This window comes from Poecile atricapillus, chromosome 1 (genome assembly GCF_030490865.1).
Source record: "Poecile atricapillus isolate bPoeAtr1 chromosome 1, bPoeAtr1.hap1, whole genome shotgun sequence".
Classification (NCBI taxonomy): Eukaryota; Metazoa; Chordata; class Aves; order Passeriformes; family Paridae; genus Poecile; species Poecile atricapillus.
In genome coordinates, this window is record NC_081249.1 from 178,753,459 (window position 1) to 178,777,110 (window position 23,652).

At 43.7% G+C, this 23,652-nt stretch overlaps 1 protein-coding gene across 2 annotated transcripts in view; it reads left to right on the plus strand.

The window, feature by feature from the left end:
• The window catches only part of DDHD1 (DDHD domain containing 1), a 62,712-nt gene that overhangs the window by 23,474 nt on the left and 15,586 nt on the right, over positions 1-23,652 (plus strand). For both annotated transcript variants that reach the window (XM_058829229.1, XM_058829230.1), the window contains 4 exons: positions 2,486-2,614; positions 4,346-4,493; positions 15,877-15,983; positions 16,308-16,414. In XM_058829229.1, the coding sequence (XP_058685212.1) occupies positions 2,486-2,614; positions 4,346-4,493; positions 15,877-15,983; positions 16,308-16,414 (491 nt within the window). The remainder of the gene's footprint in view (positions 1-2,485; positions 2,615-4,345; positions 4,494-15,876; positions 15,984-16,307; positions 16,415-23,652) is intronic.

A 23,652-nucleotide genomic window follows, 5' to 3' on the forward strand; every position in this document is an offset into this window, starting at 1 on the left:
GTTTGGTCCTGCTGAAGGTCACTGCCACTTTCACCTGGTGTTTTGTTAACCAAATTTTTGTAGACCAAAATTTAGACTTTTGGGTTTTTTTGTAACCAAGTTTTGTAGGCCAAATTTTTAAGGAAGTCTTTTGAGAGCGTTACTAAATATTGAGAGAAATGGTGCTGGATATTCCCTGGAATCCCAGAATGGTTTGGGATGGAAGGGACCTTAAAGCTCATCCAGTTCCACCTCTGCCATGCCCAGGGACACCTTCCACTGTCCCAGGATACTCCAAGCCCTGTCCAGCCTGGCCTTGGACACTTCCAGGGATCCAGGGGCAGCCACAGCTGCTCTGGGAATTCTCTCTCAGCCCCTCACCACCCTCCCAGCCAGGAATTCCTTCCCAATATCCCACCTACATCTCTCCTTTTCTGGCTAAAAGCCATTCCCTGGGTCCTGTCCCTCCATCCCTTGTCCCCAGTCCCTCTCCAGCTCTCCTGGAGCTTCTTCAGGCCCTGGAAGGGGCTCTGAGCACCCCCTGGATCCTTTTCTTCTCCAGACTGAGCACCCCCAGCTCTCTGCTGGTGCCATTTCTTTGGCTGCAGACACACATGGCTGGGCTGTGTTGATTTCATCCACCAGCACCCCCAAATCCTTCTCCTGGGGGCTGCTCTCAATCCATTCTCCCTCCAGCCTGGACCTGTGCTTGGCATTGCCCTGCCCCAGGTGCAGGACCTCACACTTGGCCCTGAGAACTTCATTTGAAGAACTTTGGTGCTTCCACATCTTGTAGTTGAATGTTGATATTCCTTCAATGTCCACATTCAGGAAGAGCTGAGGAAGAAAAAGTGAAGGATAAAGGCAAGGAATTTGTTCTTCCCAAGTGGGAATAGTTAATGCAGAATAGGGGAAAGCTACTTGTTCCTTTTTGTTCCTTCCTGGACTCGATTCCAGAAGGAATTTGAGGACAGCTCCTCCACAAGCTGCTGTTTTACCAGTGCTAATAAGAGATTCAACCACATCTCTTCCTCTTCTTTGTGTTGGATATTGAGCACAACATCCTCTAAAGGCATCAAACTTCCATCCCTCCTCTGCCAGCTTCCCCAGGATCATACTCAGAGAGGGATTTTGCAGAATGCAGATGGAACAATTCTTGAAAACCTCATGGACTGACCATTTCTGCTCTCCAAAGTCAGGCTTATTTCTTTCCCATTCTTGCTCTGTCAGTGTAAAACAACAATGTAATTCCAGTTATTTTGGTGAATCAGTTGTTTACCACAACACAAGGGCTAATCCTCTCTTAATCCCCGTGTTCCTTACAGATTTTGTTTAGTTTTTCATCAGTCTACATCAAGTCTGTCTGCTTTGGCAAAGAAACAAAAAATACTGCAGGAGAAAGGTCACAACATCTGGCTGGGCATGGCTGGTTTGTGCTGTAGCAGAGTTAAAATTGGAAATTGTGGTGGCTCAGGCTTTCTCAGAATGATTTTAGAAGAGTATAAAAAATTCATCTGGGTGATTTAGGGAGGAGACAGATTAGAGCTCTGCTTGCTATGGAAAAAACAACCCCCAAAACAGCCCCTCTGGGTGTTTTCCATGACTTTGGACTTTCCAGCAAGAGCAGTGACACTTAAATCACCATTTCTTTGCTCACAGGGCTATTGCTGTTGTCAGCTCCCCAAATGTTGCACACCCCGCGTTCGACAAAACCTCAGCAGCGAATTTTGGTGAAATCCAAATTCCTGTAACTGAGCTGTGGCTCTGCTTGGCTCCTGCCAGCTCCAAGCCTAAGATTTTGATTTGCATCACAACATTCCTGTTGTTTAATCCTGACAGTCAGGCTGTGTGTCATGAGGTCAGAGCCCGGAGCTCAATCGGTTCCAAATCTGGAAAAACACAATCGGCGAACAGAAAAAAAAAATCCCAACCGCTGGAGCTCTTAGTGGCTTTTGAAAGAGCTAAATTCTGTTCTGTGCCAGAAATTGCTCATTCAGAGGCTCATTGAGCTGCATTTCCAGCTCTGAGATGTTTCTGAAAGGGAAGAAATGTAACAGAGCCTTCTAGCAAGGGAGCCTTGAGAGCCTCTGTGTTAGAGCAGAGCAGCTTTCATGGGAGAGAGGGCTGAAATTCCACTTTTTTTGGGGATGAAAATACCTGGGGCAGCCACCTGGTCATCAAACCCACCTCTGGTATTTCAGGTTCCATTATCCTGCCCCCTTTAAGGGAATATTTTGGGTATTTCCCACTCCAAAACGAGAGTGGGAGGGGAATGATGTGAAGCATCCTCACAGGTGGTCTTCAAACTGCTGCTTGTCCTGGCCAGGCAAAACCCAGCTGTAAAAATTCCTCAAGGTAAGAAATAACACAAATTCAGGCATAATGGAGCTCTAGATTTTTATTCTGTGTGTAAATCACCCTTCTCTGTTTTTGTGTTTTTGAAGAGGCTTTGTCTTTTCCCCCCTTTTTCTCCACCTAAATTCAGTGTTGTTCCTTTTTGCTGCAGCTATTCATAGTCTAAAGCTGAGCCGTAACCACGTGGACTGGCACAGTGTGGATGAAGTTTATCTGTACAGTGATGCCACGACATCCAAAATTGCAAGGACTGTTACACAAAAGTTGGGGTTTTCCAAAGGTAATCCTTCCCAGACTTCATAAAGAATATTATAAATGCCAGAATTTGAAGTTTGTTGCTTTAACTCCAAAAGGATATTTCAAGTTTTAATGGGAGTGGCCCACTTTGGCCATTGAATTATTTACTTTATATATGAGTATTCATTGTCCTTAGCTTGTGTAAATAATTGTAACCAGATGTGAATATTTTAAAATTTTATTTACCTCACATATTTGATTTATTATATTTTAATTTTATTCTGTATTTTGATGGGTTTGGATGCAGCAGTTAGCACTACAGAACAAATATATGAAAATATTACAGTGGCAGAGTCCAGAAGCTACTGTAAAATTAGAATTATTCCTGTAATAATGTAAGTATTACAGTTCCTTTTGCAACCTTAGTTTTACTGCTATGAGTATTTACATATATAAATATATATTCCTGAAATACATGACCATACCTTCCCTCTCCCCACCTCCATCCAGCCTTTTTTTCTGTTCATGAAACAGAAGGATGAGCTGACAGGAAAGGGCAGAAATTATTTCCAGTAGGAATTCAGGCTCGTTTAAGCTCAAAACTCCCAGTCAGAAAGGCAGCAAAGCTGAGATGGTTGGAAGAGAGGATGATGTCTCTCAAGGAGAAAACAGATTATTTCCAGCCTAGAAAATGGGGATTTGTGCTGTGCAGGGTAGCAGAAGAAGAGCCCACACAGCTGGTTTGTTCCTTGAAGGGACAGGGTCAGGTCATAGGTCTGACTTTAATCTGCATCCCTCTGCCCTGTAATTAATGCCCTCTCACCCCCCAGGACTCCTGGGTGAACACTTAATTAATGTTTGCTAAAAAAAATAATATCATTCAGTGCTTGAGTTCCAGAAGAAATGCAGTAATTTATCCAGAACACCATTGGGATAATGTGTAATAAATAATAAGATCTGCCCTAAACGATTTGTAGGGGAGGAATATCAAAGACAAGCTCACTTGATAAACAAAATCTGTCTTGGGGGGGGTGGAAAAATGCCCTTAGTGGGTTTGGGGTGTTTTTCTCCTCTTTAAAACCAAAATAAGTTGTTAGTTCCAGTTTTTGAGGGCAGCCCTGGTGCCTGGTGTGGTCCCCTGTGTGTCACTAGAGGGGGATGAAGACACATTGTGCCCGTGGGTTTGGCAGCACAGCAGGGACAAAACGCCCACATTTGCCCTGGGAAATCGATTCTGAGCTTGAGCTGGAGAACAAGGGGGGAAATTTCAGGTTGGATCAGCTGAAAATAAAGCAATTTTTCCCTATTGAAGTGATAAATTTTAAAGGTTTTCAACCAGCTCTCTTAATTGGGGTGGATAAACAACATTTAATCACTTATGTGGTCATTTCCATGATCCTTCTGTGCTGTGGGAGTAAGGTGGAGACAGAAGGAATTTCATTGATTGAGACACCCAGGAGGAGGGTTTTGTGTTGTAAAAGTGGCTGTACAGTTACACAATTGTTTTCTGAAGAATGTCCTTCAAAACATACCTGAAAATAATTCCCTTTGCAGTGGAAATGTCTGTTGATATCACCTGACTGCTCAAACCTTTCAGGGGGCTTTAAAAGTACTTATATTTAAAAATAGATGCTAATCCTCGAATTTTATGATTCTGTATGATATAATCTGATTTTCAATGTGTTGGCCTGAGAAAAGCCAAGCTTCTGTCAGTAGATGAGAGCGCTGCAGTTGGCAGGATGACGCTGATGGGGGAATAATTTTCTTCCTGCAGCTTCAAGCAGTGGCACGAGGCTACACAGAGGCTACGTAGAGGAAGCCACGTTGGAAGACAAGCCACCCCAGACCAGTCACATTGTGTTTGTTGTGCATGGGATTGGGCAGAAGATGGACCAAGGGAGGATCATCAAAAACACAGCCATGTGAGTGCTTTGGGATGTTTGAGGCAGCCTTGAGGTAAGGCTCTTGTTGTAAGTGACAGCAGAGCCTTTGGTTTGGGCTGAATCTTTCCTTCTTTTCCTGAGTCATGAAGTCATTTTTGTGGTGGGTATTCTATTTTTTATGTTAATTGGGATGTGTGGACTTAGGGAGAGCAGCTGTGAGCCAGAAGAGCAAAGATTTATTCTGATTTTATCACCAGCACTTGTGGCTTTTGGGGAACTGGTCAAGAGGACACAGCCTCAAGTTGCACCAGGGGAGGTTCAGCTTGGACATCAGGAGGAATTTCTCCATGGAAAAGGATTGTTAAGCATTGGATGGAGCTGCCCAGGGAGGTTTGGAGTGTCCATCCCTGGAGGTGCCCAGGGAATGCCTGGATGTGGCACTCAGAGCTCTGGGCTGGGGACGAGGTGGGGATGGGGCACAGCTCAGACTCGTTGATCTTGGAGGTCTTTTCCAGCCTAAAGGATTCTGTGTGAAGTCCTGGCTCCTGTGGTCAGTGATTTACTGAGCAGGGAGAGGTTTCTCATTTGGTCAGAATCGAGGGGAATGTTGTTTCCAAGTGGTGGATCGAGTGTGTAACAGCTGAGAAGCAACTGAGCAGAACATTTTTGGTTGAGTGGTATGGGAAAGATAATTTTGGAGTGGAATCTCTCAGAGCTGCTTGTTGGGATAGAGGGCAAACAAATTGCATCCTGTAAAAGAGGGGGAATGGGGAAATGCAGGAATGTTGTCATCCCTAACAGGACAGAAGCCCTTCATGGATGAAGCTGTTGCTGTGAGACTGCTCATGGAGTTCTGTAGCTGAAAAGCAAAATGTGACCAAAAGGCTGTGAAATCTCTTCACTGAATGACTTTTGTGGAGAGTGGTTTGTTTGCAGATGGTTCTTGGGAATGATGTTTCCCAGAGCTGTGGCTGCTCCATTCCTGGGAGTGTTCAAGGCCAGGTTGGGGCCCTGGAGTGGCATCCTGCTCATGCCAAGGGTTGGATCCTCATGGTCTTTAAGTCCTTTCCAACCCAAAGCAATCTGTGATTTTATGCACCTGAAAAGATGAGTTTGAATCTCAGAAAAGTTATCAAGTCCTGATGACAGCTGTGTGGGGGACAGGGTGGCATTGAGGAACCCTTCATTAGCTGAAAGAGGAGGCTGAAAAAGGTGTTAATTACAGATCTGGGTGGTTCAATAGGTGTGTCCCAAATATCTCCAGGTTCCATCAGTGCTGACAGGAACACCAGCAAGCCCAGTGGATGTGTGAGAAGAGCTGGGATTGTTGGGATTTTGTGGTGGGAGCTTTGTCAGCCTCCCTTTGCCTCCAGAATGACTCTCTAGGTCAGTCCTTGTGTGCTCTGTGCTGTCGTGTCATCAGCCTCTTATGTCCCCACAGCTCTTTGTGCCACTCCAGTGTCCTCTGGGCTGCCAGGGTAAACCTTTCCATGTCACTTTTGGGTCATTTGTCACCTCAAAGCACCAACCTGCAGATCCCCACCCTCTTTTCTGCCACTTCACTGCTCTGTTATTCACCTTGTTTAAGAGCCAGCAATCCAGAGCAGAGAGAAAAAGGATCCACAGCCCTTGGTTCAAAGCTAGTCACCAAAACAAATGTAAAATTTGAAATTTAAAAATTTAATTTGAAGTTTTAATTTTAAAAAATTTAAAAATGTCCATTTTTGTGGGCTGGAATTACACTGGGAATGCAGATTGCCTCAGTAAAAGCTGCTGTTTTAACAGTGACCAGAAATAAAACTTCAGCCTTGGAATCATTAAATTTTTCTGCTTTATCTTTCTCTTCCATTTTCCATAGATACAGGGGTTATGTGGGTGGATTAACTTTAGCTCAGGTCACAGGGCAGAGATGTTCATTCCATAAATCCTGCTCAAATTGGCAGAAATATTTTCTCAAAAAGGGACACAAGACTTCATGTGCTTCGGTAAATCTCACTCATATCCTCAAGAAATACCAGACAGCATTGCCTAGCCTTTTAAAATGCTAATTATTGGCATAAATTGTGCATTCTGCACTAAATTTGCAAATTGAAGCATCAGGTTTAGATTGAAGTATCTTTTTTTTATTATTTCTTTTTATTTTTTTCTTTTAAATAACAGCTTAAAACTTTTCAGTGAGGAACATCCCATATGTTCCAGGGAGAGATTTCAGCAGGAATGTCTGCCAAGCTCTCACAAGCCATACTGGCACTATCTGTTAGCACCTTTATCCATGATATTTGTGTGGTGTTTGGTTTCTGGGGTGTTTTTTTTTTACATGCTTTTCCATTAGGGACACAGCAATGCCTTTTGAAAAAGAAAATTAATAAGGAAAAGCAATTTTTTGACTGTTCACAGTTTGAAGTGGAAACTAAGGAGAGAAGATGTCAGTGGGGGATATTTTGCTTTTTAAATGCACATTTTTTTAGTAGGAAACCTGTGGCTGGACCCCACCAGAGCTCGTTTGACACGTTCTGTCCTCAGGTTACCACCTTGAGAAGAAGCTGGTGCAGCTCACACCATGCTGCTGCATCATTAGGCAGATCCTGCTGGTTACAGAGGTGAAAACAGAGCCCTTGTCCAGGGAAATTCCAAATTATCCGTGCTAATTTCATTAAGGACTGGAACTCAATCTCCTCATTAGCCTGGCTGGGTGCTGTGGTTGCAGGGTGTCCTGTGAGTAGGTAAATGGAGAAGATTCATCTTCTGGATGCTTGGATGAGCAAGTCTGTGGTGGATGTGACATAATTTTGTTTCTTCCCTGTGTAGTTAAACACATTTATTATCTAAATGTAGCAGGGCAGCTGGTGCAGCAAGCTGCTCCTGTCAGCACTGATATTCACTGGGAGCTTGTCTGGGAAGAGACAGCCCCTCCTCCAGGCTGGAACTCTGATTCAGCTGCCCCAGCATGAGCAGAATAACGTGCTCTGAGCTGTGCTGCTACCACAGGGATGCTTCTTTAAGGGAGAAGGCTTTGTAGTCTGTATTTCTGCCTAATAGAAACCAAAGCATTATGGCAGAATGTGTTTTAGTTGGAGGAGGTTTTATTTGCTCTCAGGTGCAGAATTCTTGGTTTATGATAAGGTAGAGTGTTAGCTTTAAAAATAAATCTCTTTGGGATGTCTTTTTGCTGTACACACTCCCATGTTGTTATTTGGAATGTATTTTTTTCATGGGGGTTGATCTGTGGTTTCATTGAATTTGGGGGTGAATGGGAGGGAGAGATGTTGTTCACATATCAAGAATAATTTAGAATCATGGAATGGTTTGGCTTGGAAGGGAGCTTTAAACTGATTTGATTCCTTTGGTAGGGACACTTTCCACTATCCCAGGTTTCTCCAAGCCTTGTCCAGCCTGGCCTTGGACACTTCCAGGGATCCAGGGGCAGCCACAGCTTCTCTGGGCACCCTGTGCCAGGGGCTCCCAGCCAGGAATTCCTTCCTCTTATCCCATCCATCCCTGCCCTCTGGCAGTGGGAGCCATTCCCTGTGTCCTGTCCCTCCATCCCTTGCCCTAAATCCCTCTCCAGCTCTCCTGAAGGTTCCCTTCAATGTCACATTTTTGTCACCCCAGAGCCTTCTCTTCCCCAGGCTGAGCAATCCCAGCTCTCCCAGCCTTTCCTCAAGTGAGAGGTGCTCCATCCCTCATCGTGGTGGCCTCCTCAGGACATCCAGGAATGTCATTATCCATGTTCCCAACCTTTTCCTGGCTCCTGTTGTTTTACCTGACCCAGGTGAAGGTCAGGCCTTTCACCTCCCTTAGGCAGGGTTCAGACCTTTAGGCTGAACTAAATTCCATCATCTCCCGTGCTTAGGGGATGAGTGGAGCGACTCTCCTGTGGTTTTCCATACCAGCTGCAGTGTTGTGTCACTTCTGGGCTGCTCTCAGCCTCAAGCTGGGCTCTGCCTCTGTCTGAATCTCCTCTTTGGACTCCAAAATCCCAACTGGACTCCAAAATCCCATTTTTCTGTGCTGCTGTTCACACAGCTGCCTGCACAAGCACCAGCATCTTGGCCTAATCAACAATTACATTATTATTGCAAGTCCCATTAGAAAGCATTTTAATTGTGGATTATCATTAGGATAATTACTTTGGAATAGCTATTTTGTACATTTCCATTGATATGTGAGCCTGGGCAGAGCCTCTCAGAAACCTTTCACTGCGTTGATGTGTGCTGCTGGAATCTCAAATGAAGATTTTCCTGTAAAATCTTTCCTGTAATTTTAGCTCTTCAGGTATTTGCTAGCTTTATATTCCATTTAAATGCTTGCATTGCCTTAAATACATATTAGATGCTTGTTTTTCATCCTTTCATGCAGGTATTAATTCTGAATTAAGCACCCAGCTGGTAAATTTTGGCTTACAGGTTTCAGCTTGAGCCTGTCTTGCAAGAGAAGTTCAGGTCGAGGTAAAAGGTGATAGTTGGGGCATGAAATGCTTTTGGAACAGCTTGTTTTGTGTGTATTTATTACCTAACACGTGGCTGCCTGTTGGACAGGAGCTGTAGCAGCCTGTTCAGGATTTGGGTGTATCCCCAGGGCTGTTCCCATTCCCAGCCTCTCCTCATCCCTTGTTTCTGCCCTTTCCCTGTCCACACCATCACAACTGGGAACTGGATCGCTCCAGCTGGTCTGAAAATGTGGGATTTTGTGGGGAAGGTGGGATTGGGTGGTGTGGAGTGGGGATGGGGAGTGCCTGCAGGGCTCTGTGCCAGCTCCTCCTGCAGGGCAAACCTTCCTGCCCTTGGAAAGCAGCGCTGGGAGAAACTCTGGAGCACCTGGATCTCCCAGGGTTATCCCAGGATCCTGTGATCGACCACCAAAACAGCTTCAGTTCCTCTGATCACACCAAATCCTGTTGTTCTTCAAAAGAACCAAGCATGAATGCCAGTGTTTGTATCCTGGAGTTTCCATCTCTTCCTCTGCAGCAGGATGAGTCTGTGTGTGTCGTGGAGCAGCAATTTTCACAGCAATTTTCACAGCAATCATTTTCACAGCAATTTTCTGAGAGCAGCAGTGGCAGAACATGACTTGTGTCTTGCAGTCGCTCTTTGAGAGACTGGAGTTGGCATTTCTGCAGCTCAGCTTTGGGAAACAGCTCCCTCCCATTTCCTCATCTCTCAGCACATCTCTGCTTTTGTTACTCATGGTTGCTGCTCTCACTTCAGCTTAGCAAACTCAGCCCAAGCCAGCCCTAAATTTCCTCAATAAAGTGGTATTGTTTCCTCAGAGGGGCAGTGACCACTGCCCTCTGTTTGAGGGAGTTCCAGGGTGTAACTTTTTAATCTGTTTTTTGATTCTTCTGTACCTCTTCTGCACTTCTCTTCACTCCTGGATTTCTCAGCTTCTCTGAGAAATATTCCTTTGGGATCCTCACTTTGTTTATCTCAGTCCTCTGGGTCAGGACAGAAACTCCAGAGCTCGTTAGGATCTTGTTTCTCGTGTTTATCAGGATTTTAGCACAGAACTTGGCAGGTCTCTCCAGACTCTCTGCACAAATTTAATTCACTACAACCTGGCACACTTTGGGTTCTGATGGCACAAAATGGCCCTGAACCATGCAGCCATCTCATCTTTATATCTGTTTTTACCCTATTAACTATAGACACCTGTATTGTTTTTATATATTAACAAATAAGTTTTCTATATCAACTTACGTTGACTAACTTTCAACCAATCACTCTTTGTGCTCTTAAAAACTGTAGAATTATGGAGAAGGAGGAAGAGGGAGAGTTAAAAAATACCCCTTTTTTCCTCTATCTTTACTCCATGTATTAAAGACTCTAAAATCTATATTTTTTCACTTCAGTGACATATTAAACATTCTGCTGCTTTCTACTTAATTTTTCATAAATCCTGGTTTACCCAGGGATATTTTGGAAGCCTTTCTGTCAGTGAAAAATAGGATTCATTCCTTTTTGGAGAATAGGACAAAGAGAGAAATGTCTCTCCATTTCTGGATTCCTACACAGGGGGGTGAGAGCAGTTGGGGGATGATTTAGAACATCATTCACCAGTTCTGTGACCAAAATCCAGGGATGAATCCACGTGGCTTTGCAGGGAACAGTGAGAGCTGAGGTGTTTTTTTCCTAGGGACATCCCAATGCCTCTTGGAATCAGGGTGATGGGCTAAAGGATTATGACTTTAAGCTGACAGAGGGCAGGTTTAGATAAAATATTAGGGAGAAATTCCCTCACTGTGAGGATGGTGAAGGCCTGGAAATGAATAGGAGGTTGCCCAGGTGGCTGCCCCTGTCCCTGGAATGTCCAAGACCAGGTTGGAAAAGGTTTGGAGCAACCTGGGAACGTGTCCCTGCCCATGGCAGGGGTGGAACTGGATGAGCTTTAAGGTCCCTTCCAACCCAAACCATTCTGGGATTCAATGATTTGATGAAATCAAGAGTTCACAGTAAGTAGTTGGCACATTTAAGGTATTTTAAATTAAAGACCATTCCCTATTTCTCTCTCATGGATCCTCTGACTGAAGAGAGTCTGCAAAGATAACTTGAAATTAAAACAGTTCCTTCAAGCTTTCAGGCATTTTGCTCTGTTAACATCAGCATCATTCTGCAAAATTTGGGAAGCAAATTTTGAGTTTGCTAACTCAGTTTGCAACTGCCCTGTTTTTGATGGAGTTTTTGTAAATATTACACAAAAGTAGGATCTTATAGTAGCATGAGATTAAAAAAACCCCACAGTGATAATTCTAAATATGTTAACAAATCTCTGGAATATACTCAATTTCAGCAAGGCTGTGTATCTGTGAAAATATGAATTTGTTATTTATTATTTTAATCAGAGAAAGGCAGCCAGGCACATTTTATTCATGGTGAATCTCAAAGTACCTATTTTCAGGCCGTTACTTCTTGCATAGAAAACAGCAATATTTCAGAATTCTTTTTAAGGTGTGCATTGCATCTGAGCATGAGTGGGTTTTTTTCTTAGAAAAACCATAAATTAGAGTAGTTTCATTCTGTTTCAATGCATAACTTCAAGTAATTGTTGCTCTGGGGTCAGTATTTCAACATGCATTTGTGTCAGGTGAATTCTCTGCCTGTTTTGATGAGGATTTATGACTTCAGTTGGTGTTAATTTAACAAGTGAGTAGAGGGATTTGCCATCTAATAAAATTTTAAAAAGAAATCCATTTGTAAGAGCCAGAAGAAAGGAAAAAAAATAAAATAATAACCCCATCTTTCTAGCAGAGCAGATTTTGGCAGGGGTGTGTGTGTATCTGTAGCTGCATTGCCTGGAAAATACACCCAATTTTTTTTTTGTCAAACTGCTGATCAGAATCAGTGGGGGATGAGGTGCAGTGCCACTGGCTGTGGATGGGATGTGCTGCACTGGGAATTTCAGTGATTCCTGTGAGCAGGAGGTGGATGGAGGGTAAGAGCAGCTCTGGCAGCTGGTGACAGGTGACAAAAATGGGTTGAAACAGAGCTTTTGTGCACCTGTACCAGGAGGAGTCCTGCGAGGCCAAAGGAGGAAATTTGCAGAGCTGGAGTTTGGTTTTCTCATGGACCTGAGTGATTCTGTTTGTTCAGGATCATTCCAGCAGGAGAAAAGGCTCCAGGGAGATCTGAAAGTCCTTTTAGGGCCTGAAGGGGCTCCAGGAGAGCTGGAGAGGGACTGGGGACAAGGGATGGAGGGACAGGACACAGGGAATGGCTCCCAGTGCCAGAGGGCAGGGATGGATGGGAGATTGGGAATTGGGAATTCCTGGCTGGGCTGGAATTCCCAGAGGAGCTGTGGCTGCTCCTGGATCCCTGGAAGTGTCCCAGGCCAGGCTGGACAGGGCTTGGAGCATCCTGGGACAGTGGAAGGTGTCCCTGCCATGGCAGGGGTGGAATGGGATGATTTTTAAATTCCCTTCCAAATCAAACCCTTCTGGGATTTTACAAGTTCAGGATTATTGTGCTGGAGGTAGAACAACCTCAGTTTTTCTGAGGTGAACCCACATCTGAGTAAAATCAGGCTTTGCATTTCCAAAGCTCTGGGTAAAGACCCAAAACCATCCCAGTTTTTAGGGGGGGAGACCTGAAGCTTTTCCCAAAAGGTTTGGCAGAATTGCAAGGCCACGTTATTTTCTCCAAACTCCTCTTTCTTGCTTTGACTTTTATTTAAAAATAAAAACCTCTCTGAGTCAGTTTGTGAACACCTTTAATAAGAACTGGACCCTTTCCAACAGCAGAAAGCTCTGTTGTAGTTGTATTTAAAAAATTAAAGATTTAGGGATGTCTAATAGCTGTTCCTCCACAGTATTTCCACCTGCTCCTGATGTATAAATAATGTGAATGTTTTTTCCTGCTCTAACAGGACCAGGTTATTTACCATTTCCTTCACTTCAGGTGGCTGTTGCTGTGTAAAAGATCTGTGCCTTGTTCATACTTAATATTGAAATAAATATTTCTATGTTTTTAAGCTGAGCAGCTTTAATTTGCTGCTTGGCTAATTTCCTCCTTAATTTAACTGTTTCTGAATTTCTCTTTGCTGGTGTCAGGCTTTAACCCCAGCTGCAGTGGGATGGGGAGGAGAATTAGGAAAAGATAAAACCTATGGGTTGAGAGGAGTTTAATAATTAAAGAGTTAATAATTAAAATTATTAACTTAAACAACAGTTTAATAATTAAAATAATAATAAAATAATAATAAAATAATAATTATTATGATAATAATAATGGTAATAATAATAATAATAATTCTCCTGGTCATATTCTTGTGCACCTCCTTGTTGGCAGAGCTTGGGACGCTAAAAAATCCCTAATTTAGGGTAAACACAACCAAAATATCAACATTATTCTCATCCTAAACCCAAATCTTGCTGTACCAGGAAGGAAATTAACTTTATCCCAACCAAAACCACCTCCTTCATGCAGAGAAAGCCAAGCTGACTTGGCAATACCAAGGAGCTGTGGGCATTTTCAAAGATCTCCTTTATTTTGCTCACTCAGGAACTCCAGGAATGTTCACATATTCACTGGCATTTTATCTCCTTTATAATCTAGAAATTCTATTTTGAAGTTGGGTTCTCACATGTCCTTGTGTGTGTGGGGGGATGGCAGGGAGGGTTTTGTGCTTGGCCAGGATGGTTCAGCTCAGGCCTTAAATCAACCCTGATTTAATCAGATCCTCATGCTGATTTTTATTTTCCCCTTATCATGGGAAGGATATTCTGCTTTATTTAAACATTTTGCCATCTTGTTGGGACAAGAATCCAGGAGATTAGGAGTGCAATCACACCAGGCTTTAAAAATAGAGATGCTGAGCAGTTGCATTTCTTGGCTGTTTGCACAGGCCTGCAGTAACTGCTTGGGAAAAAAGGATGTAGAGGATGCTGCTTCCCTTTCCTCATTTTTTTCTCCCTTTCCCACATTTATTCCTTCCCCTGCATTTTTACCTATCCCATTTTTCCCTTTCCCCCTTTTCTTCCCCTTCCCCTTTTTCCCTTTTCCCCCATTTTTCCTTTCCCTGCTTTTTTTCCCCTTCCCCTTTCTCCCTTTCCCCCTTTTCTTTCCCTTTTTTTCTTTCTTCCCCTTTTTTTCCCTTTTCCCCCATTTTTCCTTTCCCTGCTTTTTTTTCTCTTCCCCCATTTTTCCCTTTCCCTTTTTTCTTCCTCCCTTTTTTCTTTCCCTTTATTTTTTTCACTTTCTCCTTTTTTCCCTTCACCCTTTTTTTCTTCCCCCGTTTTTTCTTTCCCTTTTTCTCACCCTTTTTTCCCCTTTTCTCCACTTTTTCCTGTTCCCCCTTTTCTCCCATTTTTCCCCTTACCCCTTTTATTCTTTCCTCAGCTTTTCTTTCCCCCTTTCCCCGTTTCATTTCCCTTCCCCCTTTTTTCTCCCCATTCCTCCTTTTTTTTCCTTTTCTTTCATCAGAAAATAAGTCTCAGTGATGGAAAAGTGTTTCCACTGCCTCTCTCAAAAATGTGGTACATGATTAATCTGCTTTTTCAGTAGCATAATGAACTTTTCCTGGGGGGAAAAAAATAAGAATAAGAGATAATTGTAGATAAATATTTTTGTTTGGTTTTTTTTTAAACCATTGACTATCATACCCCTTCCTACCCCATCCTTCTCCTTTTCAAGACAGGGTTTTGGCAGAGTTATCCATATAGGATTTTTGGATAGTGCAGGAATTCCCAGCACATGGAGCAGCTGAAGCAATTCCTGTCCCAGGTGTTGGGAGTGATTTATCCTGAACTGTCTCATTTCTCCTGGAGAACAGAGGAGCATTAATACATCCAAGGAAAGTGCCTCAGCTCAGGGATTAAACTCATTAAAAAACATTTGTGCAGGTGGAAGATCAATGTGATTGTGCCTTTGGTTGTAGAATTAACTTACAAGGGGGTTGATTTGAAAAATAGGGGGAAAAAGCACATTGAAACACTGAAATAAAAAAAAAAACTCCATGTTTGGAACTGGGAACCAAGTGCTGGAAACCCAACACTGGAGCTGGATTTGGTTTGTTGTGTCATCTACAAAAATAGGAATATTGTTGGGGCCAGGATATTCAGGTAAAGGAAAGAAAGGAAAATAAAAAACTTCCTCACTTTGGATGCTGAGTGACATTGATAGAATGCCTGAATATTTAATATTTTGTCTGATCTCATGCTAGTTTTCCCTTCTCAATGATGGGCTTTTCACACAACACAAAATCATGTTTTTAAAAGAACATAACTTACCATTATTCCCATTTTCCCCCAAACAACAGAGAGGGTCAGAGATGCTTTGGGGTTGAGGTACTTTGAGTTTTTCTCATCCCTTGAGAGAGTTGCAGCAATGCTCATGTTCAGATATGCTGTAAAAATGTAAAGTTTTTTAAAAGCCTCTCCATCTGCTCCTGCAAGTTAAAACACTCATAAATGATCCTGGTTCTCACCCTTGGAGCTCTCAAGCCTTCCACTTCAGTATGTAAAATTAAAATAAAATTCTCTTTCAAGCCATATTTTTAAGAGTCTTCTCTCTGTTTAAAAGCACTGAACTTCCTTCTGTACTGATCAAATGGTTGATTTCAGTGGATTCTAGATTTCAAAAGCAGAGGTGAAAGTCTTAATATTCTATTTTCTGATTTTCTAATTCTTTTCTAATTTTCTAATCCTTACTTTTCACATTCAGCCCCAAATGCACCAGAAATTTACAAATACCTTTGAATTGAATTTAGGTGGATTATGTTAAGCCCATACTGTGATACATTCAGACTCTTTTGAGCATGCAATGAAGCATGCACAGAATTTTTTTATTATATGAGAGTTTAAGTATTTCATAACAAAAGCTTGAAATTGAGGGAATTACATGTTTTAGTAAGGATGGAAAAGCAGTAATTCAGGAAATGCGTTGTGCCAAGAGTAGTCTTTATAGAAAAACATGAATTTCTTTCTTTGTAGGATGCGAGATACTGCAAGAAAAGTGGAAGAAAAGTATTTTTCCAATCTTGCAACACACGTGGAATTCCTTCCAGTGGAGTGGAGATCAAAGCTGACCCTCGATGGAGGTACAGGACTCGGCTCTTTTGCTGTTCCAGCAGCTGCAGGCTGCAAAATTCTCCCCTGTGAATTCATCTGAGTTCTCTGCATGTGCCTTGCTTGGGTTTTTGTTTGGTTTTGTTGGTGCAGCTTTGAACATTTCCATCCCTGGAAGTGTCCAAGGCCAGGCTGGACAGGGCTTGGAGCACCCTGAGACAGGGGAAGGTGTCCCTGCCATGGCAGGGGATGGAACTGGATGAGCTTTAAGGTCCTTTCCAACCCAAACCATTCCATGATTCTATTTTATCATCCTCCTGGATGTAATTTAAGTCTCTTTTCTATTTTTTTCCCAGACACTGTGGACTCCATAACTCCGGATAAAGTGCGGGGTTTACGGGATATGCTCAACAGCAGCGCCATGGACATCATGTACTACACCAGTCCTCTTTACAGGGATGAGGTGAGTGTGGAAAACATGGTTTTAGGTAAATTTCACTTAGAGCTGGGCATAGAAGCCAAAAAAATTTGGATTTGGGAATGTCAGGAAAGCTCCCTTCTAAGGAAAACCTGTGTAAAGAGTGTTAACAGTGTAGGTGTCTCATGATCACTCACAGTAATCAGAGTTTTAAGACTGAGAGGAGAAGAAAGACAGCAGAAAGTACAATCCATATCATTTATTTAGAGTAGAAATGTGTAAAATGGTTCTGTATCAACAGCTGAGAAATGGGAAGGAGTTTAATGTTGTTCTCCTTAATTCCTGGATATTTAGAGCCATGGGAGACCAGAGAGCTGAAGTTCTTTGTACCCCTGACAAAACCCATGGATATTTGTCACTTCATTTTTGCTGTTTCTGAAGACAGATGGGATGGCAGCACGAGCAACCAAAGCCAGTCTGAATTTATTTGTGTGCACAAACCAAAAGGATCCCAAGTTACTCAGTTTAAAATAGGGGACTGTTCATATCCTGGATGCTCCCATCCCACCTTGGCCCATCATCTGAGTGACCCCATTAATCAGAGGAGAAAAGCCAGGAATTCAATCATAAATTATAGTGGCCTTTAAATAATGGTAAGCCTTGAATAAATGATAATAACCTGAATAAATGAAATAGCCCATGAAACATGGGCAGTGCCTCATGCCAGTGGCATCCCTTGTGTATCACACTTATTGGAAAAGCCCTGTGGGGCTGTTTTAGGGTTAATTTCTGTAGGAATTGGAGCTTTTTTCTGTGTTGGCTGTGTTATTTATGCAGTAGTGTTAATCCTTTTGCAGCCCTGGTACCCTGAGCACGGTTAGACTGGGGCAAGGTGAGACTTTTAAGTCTTACCTGGATATTTGATGCTACCTTTCAGTCAAATCAGGTGTGCTTAAGTCCTTTAGACTGGCAACACAATTTTCAAACTGGAATATGTACCTCTCTTCCTGCTTAGGAATGCAGAATTCATTGATCAGGGCTCTGTCTCTCAGGTTTCCCTGTCTGTTGTGTACCTGAAGCCAACATGAACTTTTGTGGCAATCAATGGAAATTTCTCTGGCAGCTTGAAAGCAGATATTTTTAAACTGCATTAGAGGCTTGGCATGCCTGTGGACATCTTATGGGAAATGGTTTAGTGAGTAAAGTTCAGGTGTGCTGGCCAGCAGTGCATGAAAATTTAATTCATTGCTCAGTAGAACTGCAGTTTTACAGGTTTATCACCATCCCTGGGTGTGAGAACTGACATAGGAGGAGCCTGCTTAGATCTGATTACAAAATACTGAGTTGTTTCTTTTCATCAAATTAATTCCCTTGAAAGGACTGCAACAATACACACAAGTTGGTCTTCCTTATCCCATTTTCTTTTCTGTGACCTAGCTTTGCAGAGTTTAGCACAACAGTGTCAAGTGGAGCATTCCTCTGGATGGTTTTCCCATCTTCAGTGTGTTTTTCTTGTGGCACTTTGCTCCTTCCAGCTCAGAAATGAGCCTTGTCTTTGAGGATTCACACATTGCTCAGAATTAATGTCTCTGCTCACTGCTTTGTCATCCCAACACAATTCTTTGTGTACTCCAGGCTCTTCCAGTGCTTTCCACCCAGAAATCCTCAAAGGATCTCAAAAGGAGCTTAATAAACTTCCCTTTGTCCCTGGGAAATAAATTGAGGAATGTGGTGAGCTCAGCCTAGAGAAGAGTGAAGCTGCTGCTGCTCAGCTGATGTCTCTCAGCAGCCACAGAATCCCAGCCTGGTTTGGGTTGGAAGGGATCTGAAAAACCATCCCATTCCACCCCTGGCATGGCAGGGACACCTTCCACTGTCCCAGGATGCTCCAAGCCCTGTCCAACCTGGCCTTGGACACTGCCAGGGATCCTGGGACAGCCACAGCTGCTCTGGGCACCCTGTGCCAGTGCTTCACCTCCCTCCCAGCCAGGAATTCCTTCCCAATATCCCATCTAAATCTTCCCTTTTCCATTTTGAAGCCATTCCCTGTGTCCTGTCCCTCCATCCCTTGTCCCCAGTCCCTCTCCAGCTCTCCTGGAGCCCCTTTAGGCCCTTCAAGGGCTCTGAGCTCTCCCTGGAGCTTTCTCCTCTCCAGGTGAACATTCCCAGCTCTCCCAGCCTGGCTCCAGCTCTTGGAGGAGCTCTGTGGCCTCCTCTGGACTGTCTCCAGCAGCTTCTTCTGCCTTTGGGAGCCCCAGAGCTGGCAGAGCATTCCAGGTGTGCTCTCCTGTGGCCAAGGCAGGGGCAGGATCCTCCTCCTCCTCTCCCTGCTCCCCGCAGTGCCCGGGTTGGCATTTTGGGCTGCGAGCACCCAGGCCACAATGCTTGGGTAGGAATTTTCTTCCCCTTTTCAAGGTTTTTTCCCCACACAGAAGTATCACAACTTCTTCTTTCAAGCTCCTGAGCACTCTTCAAGCAGCTCATTAAGGGGTTTGCACGTGGCAGCTCCTCTCTCCTTCCAGGACCTTGTCCTGTCAGTGTCACAGGAGAGCACAGAGCTGTCCCAGGGGTGCTCATTGGAGCCCTCCCAGAGCGTGGTGGGTGAGCCCCTCTCTGATTTCAGGCATTGTTTCTTCTCCAGTGTGGCAGGAGAATATCCAAAAGGAGCTTCTGGTGTGTGATGTGATATCAGGCAGGCATTACTAATTCAGCACAGCCCCGTGAACATCCCAGTCTGCTCTCAGATTCAGATTCAGCCGGGGTGTTTCTGTGGGAGAGAATTGTGCTGTGTCCTCCTCTGGACCAAATCCCTCTGTAAACATTACCCAGAGATAAGAAAAAGCAATAAATTAATATTGTGATGCACACAGGCCTATTTCTAAATGAGCAGTCATTTCTCATTCTGCCCCTGACCTTACTGGTCCATCTGTGGTAATGTAATCTTGGGTTTTAGTGTCCTCAGTGGGTGACTTTGTTTCACATCTGTGTCACTGTGGCTTCATATTTCTTTAATAATAAATGGTTGCAGATAAGAAAGACTAATTGTTGCATAGTAAATTCAGAGTTGTCACCTTCGTTATACTGTTAAGAACCAATTTTTTTCTATTTTCTGATCTTTCCTGTACTTACTTGCAGGCTAATTGTAATTCTGTAAATTATTGATATATGTCTTGGTAGAAAATGCCTTTAGTGCAGGATAATAAATAAATAATAATAAATAATAAATAAATAAAAATATAAATAAAAAATAATATATTTTTACAAATAAAAATAAATAATAAATACAATTTACATCCGTCATCCCAAGATTTCTAAGGATTTTGTGCAAATATTGCACTAGAAAAATGGAGAAGCTTCACTGTCCACTTCAGAATCATGAAATAATTTATGTTGGAAGGGACATGAAGAATAATCTCATTCCAATCCCTGCCATGGGCAGAGACACCTTCTACTAGAACAGGTTGCTCAGAGCCCTGACCTTGGAGTGGCTCCATGGTTTGCCCTTATACAGATATTTAAAAGGAGAATTAATGACTAACCTCGTGAAATTTGGGACAATTATTAGCTTTTGCCAGAGCTGTCATCCCTCTTGGGTTGTTTTGCAATGGAAACACCATTCTCTTGTGCACTCCTTTCAGCAATAAAAGGCAGCTGGTTCAGGTGTGTTTGAAAACAAGATGGGAAGCAGGATATTTTAAGCTGAGACTATTTCAGGACTGGTTTTGCATATCCTGTTGAACCTAATAGTGAAGGAGCTGCTTGGCAGCACTTCCATGGCTGCTTTAATTAATTTGATTGCCCTTGAATGTATTCTCAGCTTTATAAAGTGATTGGTTAGTGGTTGTGCCTGAGCCTAAACTTCATCTTGAGCACAGTGACTTGTTAGAAATGGGTTAGACTCAGCTTTTCATCAGCAGGAGGGGTCCTGGGAGAGAGACTCAGGCATTCCACAGATCCTTTTTCTGTCTCATCCCTAAGACACAGAGCCCTTCCCGTCTGTTCCCACAGGCACGGCTCGTTCTGGCCTCTCATCTGTTGTTGTGACACTCCTCTGGCACCCATCAGTGATTCCATCAGGGAATGTGACAACTGTTGTCTCCTTGGGGGTCAGCAGCCTCACCAGCTCTGCTGGCACCTTCTCCTGGGCCACGTGGAGCTACAACTCCTCATCCTCGCTTTCCCAATCCTTCCCAATCCTCCCTTGAGCTGCAGCTCCTCCCTTGGCTTTCAAGGACCCTCCTCCCCCTCCAGCTGGCTCACGCTCCCTGTTTTCTGCTGGCTGAATTTCAAACCAGTTTGCACTTTCTCCTGAAGTTCTCTTGACATTTGGAGAGAGCAGAACTCGCTGTTCTTCACATCTCCTTCACCTTCCTTCCCCACAAAGCCTGCAGAGACTGCCCTGCTCCTCAGGCTGGAGAGGGTGCACAGGTCAAGTGTCCTGCACTCCCTTTCCATCACCACCTGTCTCTTGTTTTGTTTTTTCATGGGCTTTAAACTGTGGGAAGATTGTCCAGTGGGTGAGGATCCCATGGAGACAGCACAGAGAAAGGAGCAGCACTCAAACTCTGTGTTTCTGCTCAGGTGCCAGCAGGGGTTTTCTGCTCCTTGTTTTCTGGAAAAAAACTCATTTCTTGGATATTGAGAGGAAAATGTCATTTTTCTACACTGATAATTTTGGTGTGCACTGAAAAGCCCCTTCAACCCCAGCAATCTGCCCAGAAAATGGACCAGGGGCTGGAGCTCTGGATTCCTTGGTGTGGATCCAGGGATCCAGGGATCCACACCATCCACACACACACATCCCAATTTCCTTCTGCTTTGCCAGGAACATGTTATCCATGGTTATTTATGCTGATATCTTCAAGGCTGCTTTTCCTCAGAGGAGGGTGAACAGCTGCTTGGGATGCTGGTGCTGGAATTTAGAGGTTTGGATTTTTCCAGCCCTGCAGAAGTTGCTGTTAATGCTCTGCACAAAAGGGCAGCACCTCTGGATGTCTCTCTCCTTCCACAATTTCTTGTTCCCATCATGATCCAGCAGTTCAGGCTCACCCAGCACCCAGGAGGTGATAAAAGACACGATTCTGCTGCCCTTTTTATCAGTGTTCTTCAGCCTGAGGTGACAGGGATGTGTCACCTGACTCAGACTCCCCATTTATCCTTACAAAACCCAGGCCTGTGCCCCCAGGATTCCTGAATGGATGGGATAAGCTGTTATTTTTTGATTTCTTGGAAGCCATGTGCCAGGCAGGCACATAACTGGGAAAGCAAAGGGAATTTTTGGCCTCATCCAGTTCAGCCTCCTGCTCCTTGATCAGCACTCTGATTTTTGGCTTCCCCCTGGAATTGCCCTCATGCCATGAATGTGCAGAGGGACCATTCCTTACTCTGCCTTTAATTTGGTTTCTGAAGGGCAGAGAGCTTTTAACCTCAGTTAGTCTGAATATGAGCTGCTGCCTTCGGAGCAACCTGATCCTGTGGGCTTGGGTTTCCTGCAAGGAGGATTTCTTGGCAAAACTTCAGCTGATAAAGAGAGATAATCTCAGAATGGTTTGTGTTGGAAGGGATCTTAAAGGAAGAGATCATCTCATTCCAAACCCTTGCCATGCCCAGGGACACCTTCCACTATCCCAGATTGCTCCAAGCTCTGTCCAACCTGGCCTTGGACATTTCCAGGGATCCAGGGGCAGCCACAGCTGCTCTGGGCACCCTGTGCCAGTGCTTCACCTCCCTCCCAGCCAGAAATTCCTTCCCAATATCCCATCTATATTCCCCTCTATCAGTGAGAAGCCATTCCCCCCTTTTCCTGTCACTCCAGGCCCTTTCTTTGAAATATTTCAGTGTCCTCAGGCTGATGCTAAATGAGCACTGAGGTAGGAGGGCCAGCTGGGATTTGATTCAGTTCTTTCCAGAAGAAATAGGAATTGTTCCCTTTGTTAGAGTGTTTGATCTGCTCAGAAACAGAGAGGTAGAGGTGCTGCATTCCCCCTGATCCCTCTGGATGAGCTGGGGGTGATGGAGCAGAGCAGCTGACAGGGAAAAACATCAACTCAGTCCACTGCTGCCTCTTTCATTCTTTTGGGAGGTATTTGAGCTTGTTTAGTCTGTGGGAGAAGCCTTAGGAGGTGGTAAAATGGGTTGGGCAGAAACTCGAGGAATCTCCAGGTTTTTTGTAGGGAAAGCCCTATAAAAATCCCTATATAAACCTGGGATGGAGAAACAGCTCCCACTGTCCCTGAAATCAGCTGAGAACCAGGAGGGAGAGTGGAAGAGGGGAGTTGGAAAGAGAGAGAGGAGTCTGGTCATGCTACATTCTGCTCTTCCCACCATTCCTGGGATTTTTTTGGGTGATTCCTGCTCTCCTGTTTTCAGGCAGAACCAGCAGGTGCTTCCCAAGCTTGTAACAAATCCCATGGACCAGCAGGTGTTGGAGTCTGAGACACAGAGTGTGTGCCCTTGGCTCTGAAATCCAGGAGAACACTGAATTTCATACAACATGAAATTTATGGGTGTGTTTTCATGGTGATACATGAAAACAACTGTTAAAAGTTAGATAGAAAAGCTGAAAGTGTGAGTGTGTAAATTAGAGAGTTTCTTAAGTCACTGGGTGGAAAAGTTAAAGTTTAGAGTTTAAACTAAACTCTAGTTTAGTTTAGAGAGCAGAAGACAAGATGGAAGACTTAGAATGTTGTCTCATTTCCTTCTTTCTTCTTCATTTTCTTTTTCTGGAGTGTTTTGGGTAGTAGGAGGTGATTGGACAGAAAATGTCACAGTGCAGCACAGGGGTGATGGGTCATTGGGTCATTAAGAAAAATAATCCACGTGTCTATTGTTAATTGGGTAAGGATGAGTATAAAGATAAAAGAACTGTGTGGTTCAGGGCCATTTTGTGTCTTCAAAGGTCAAAGTGAGCCACAAGGACACTTTGTACCATCAGAAAGAAATGAGCCAGGTTGCAGTGAATTAAATTTGTGCAGAAAGTCTGGAGAGACCTGCCAAGTTCTGTGCTAAAATCCTGATAAACACGAGAAACAAGATCCTGACAAGCTCTGGAGTTTCTGTCCTGACCCAGAGATCTGAGATAAACAGAGGGAGGATCCCAAAGGAGCTCAGCCCAGAGGAGACTGAAAAACCCAGGAGTGAAGAAAAGTATAGAAGAAGTGCAGCAGAATCAAGAAAAAGAAAAAATAAACAAAAAGGAATTAAAAAAATAAAAGAGCAGGCAGGAGCACCAGGAAAACCAGTGGGGAAGGGGCTGATTTCAGCAGGAATTCCATGGATGGAGG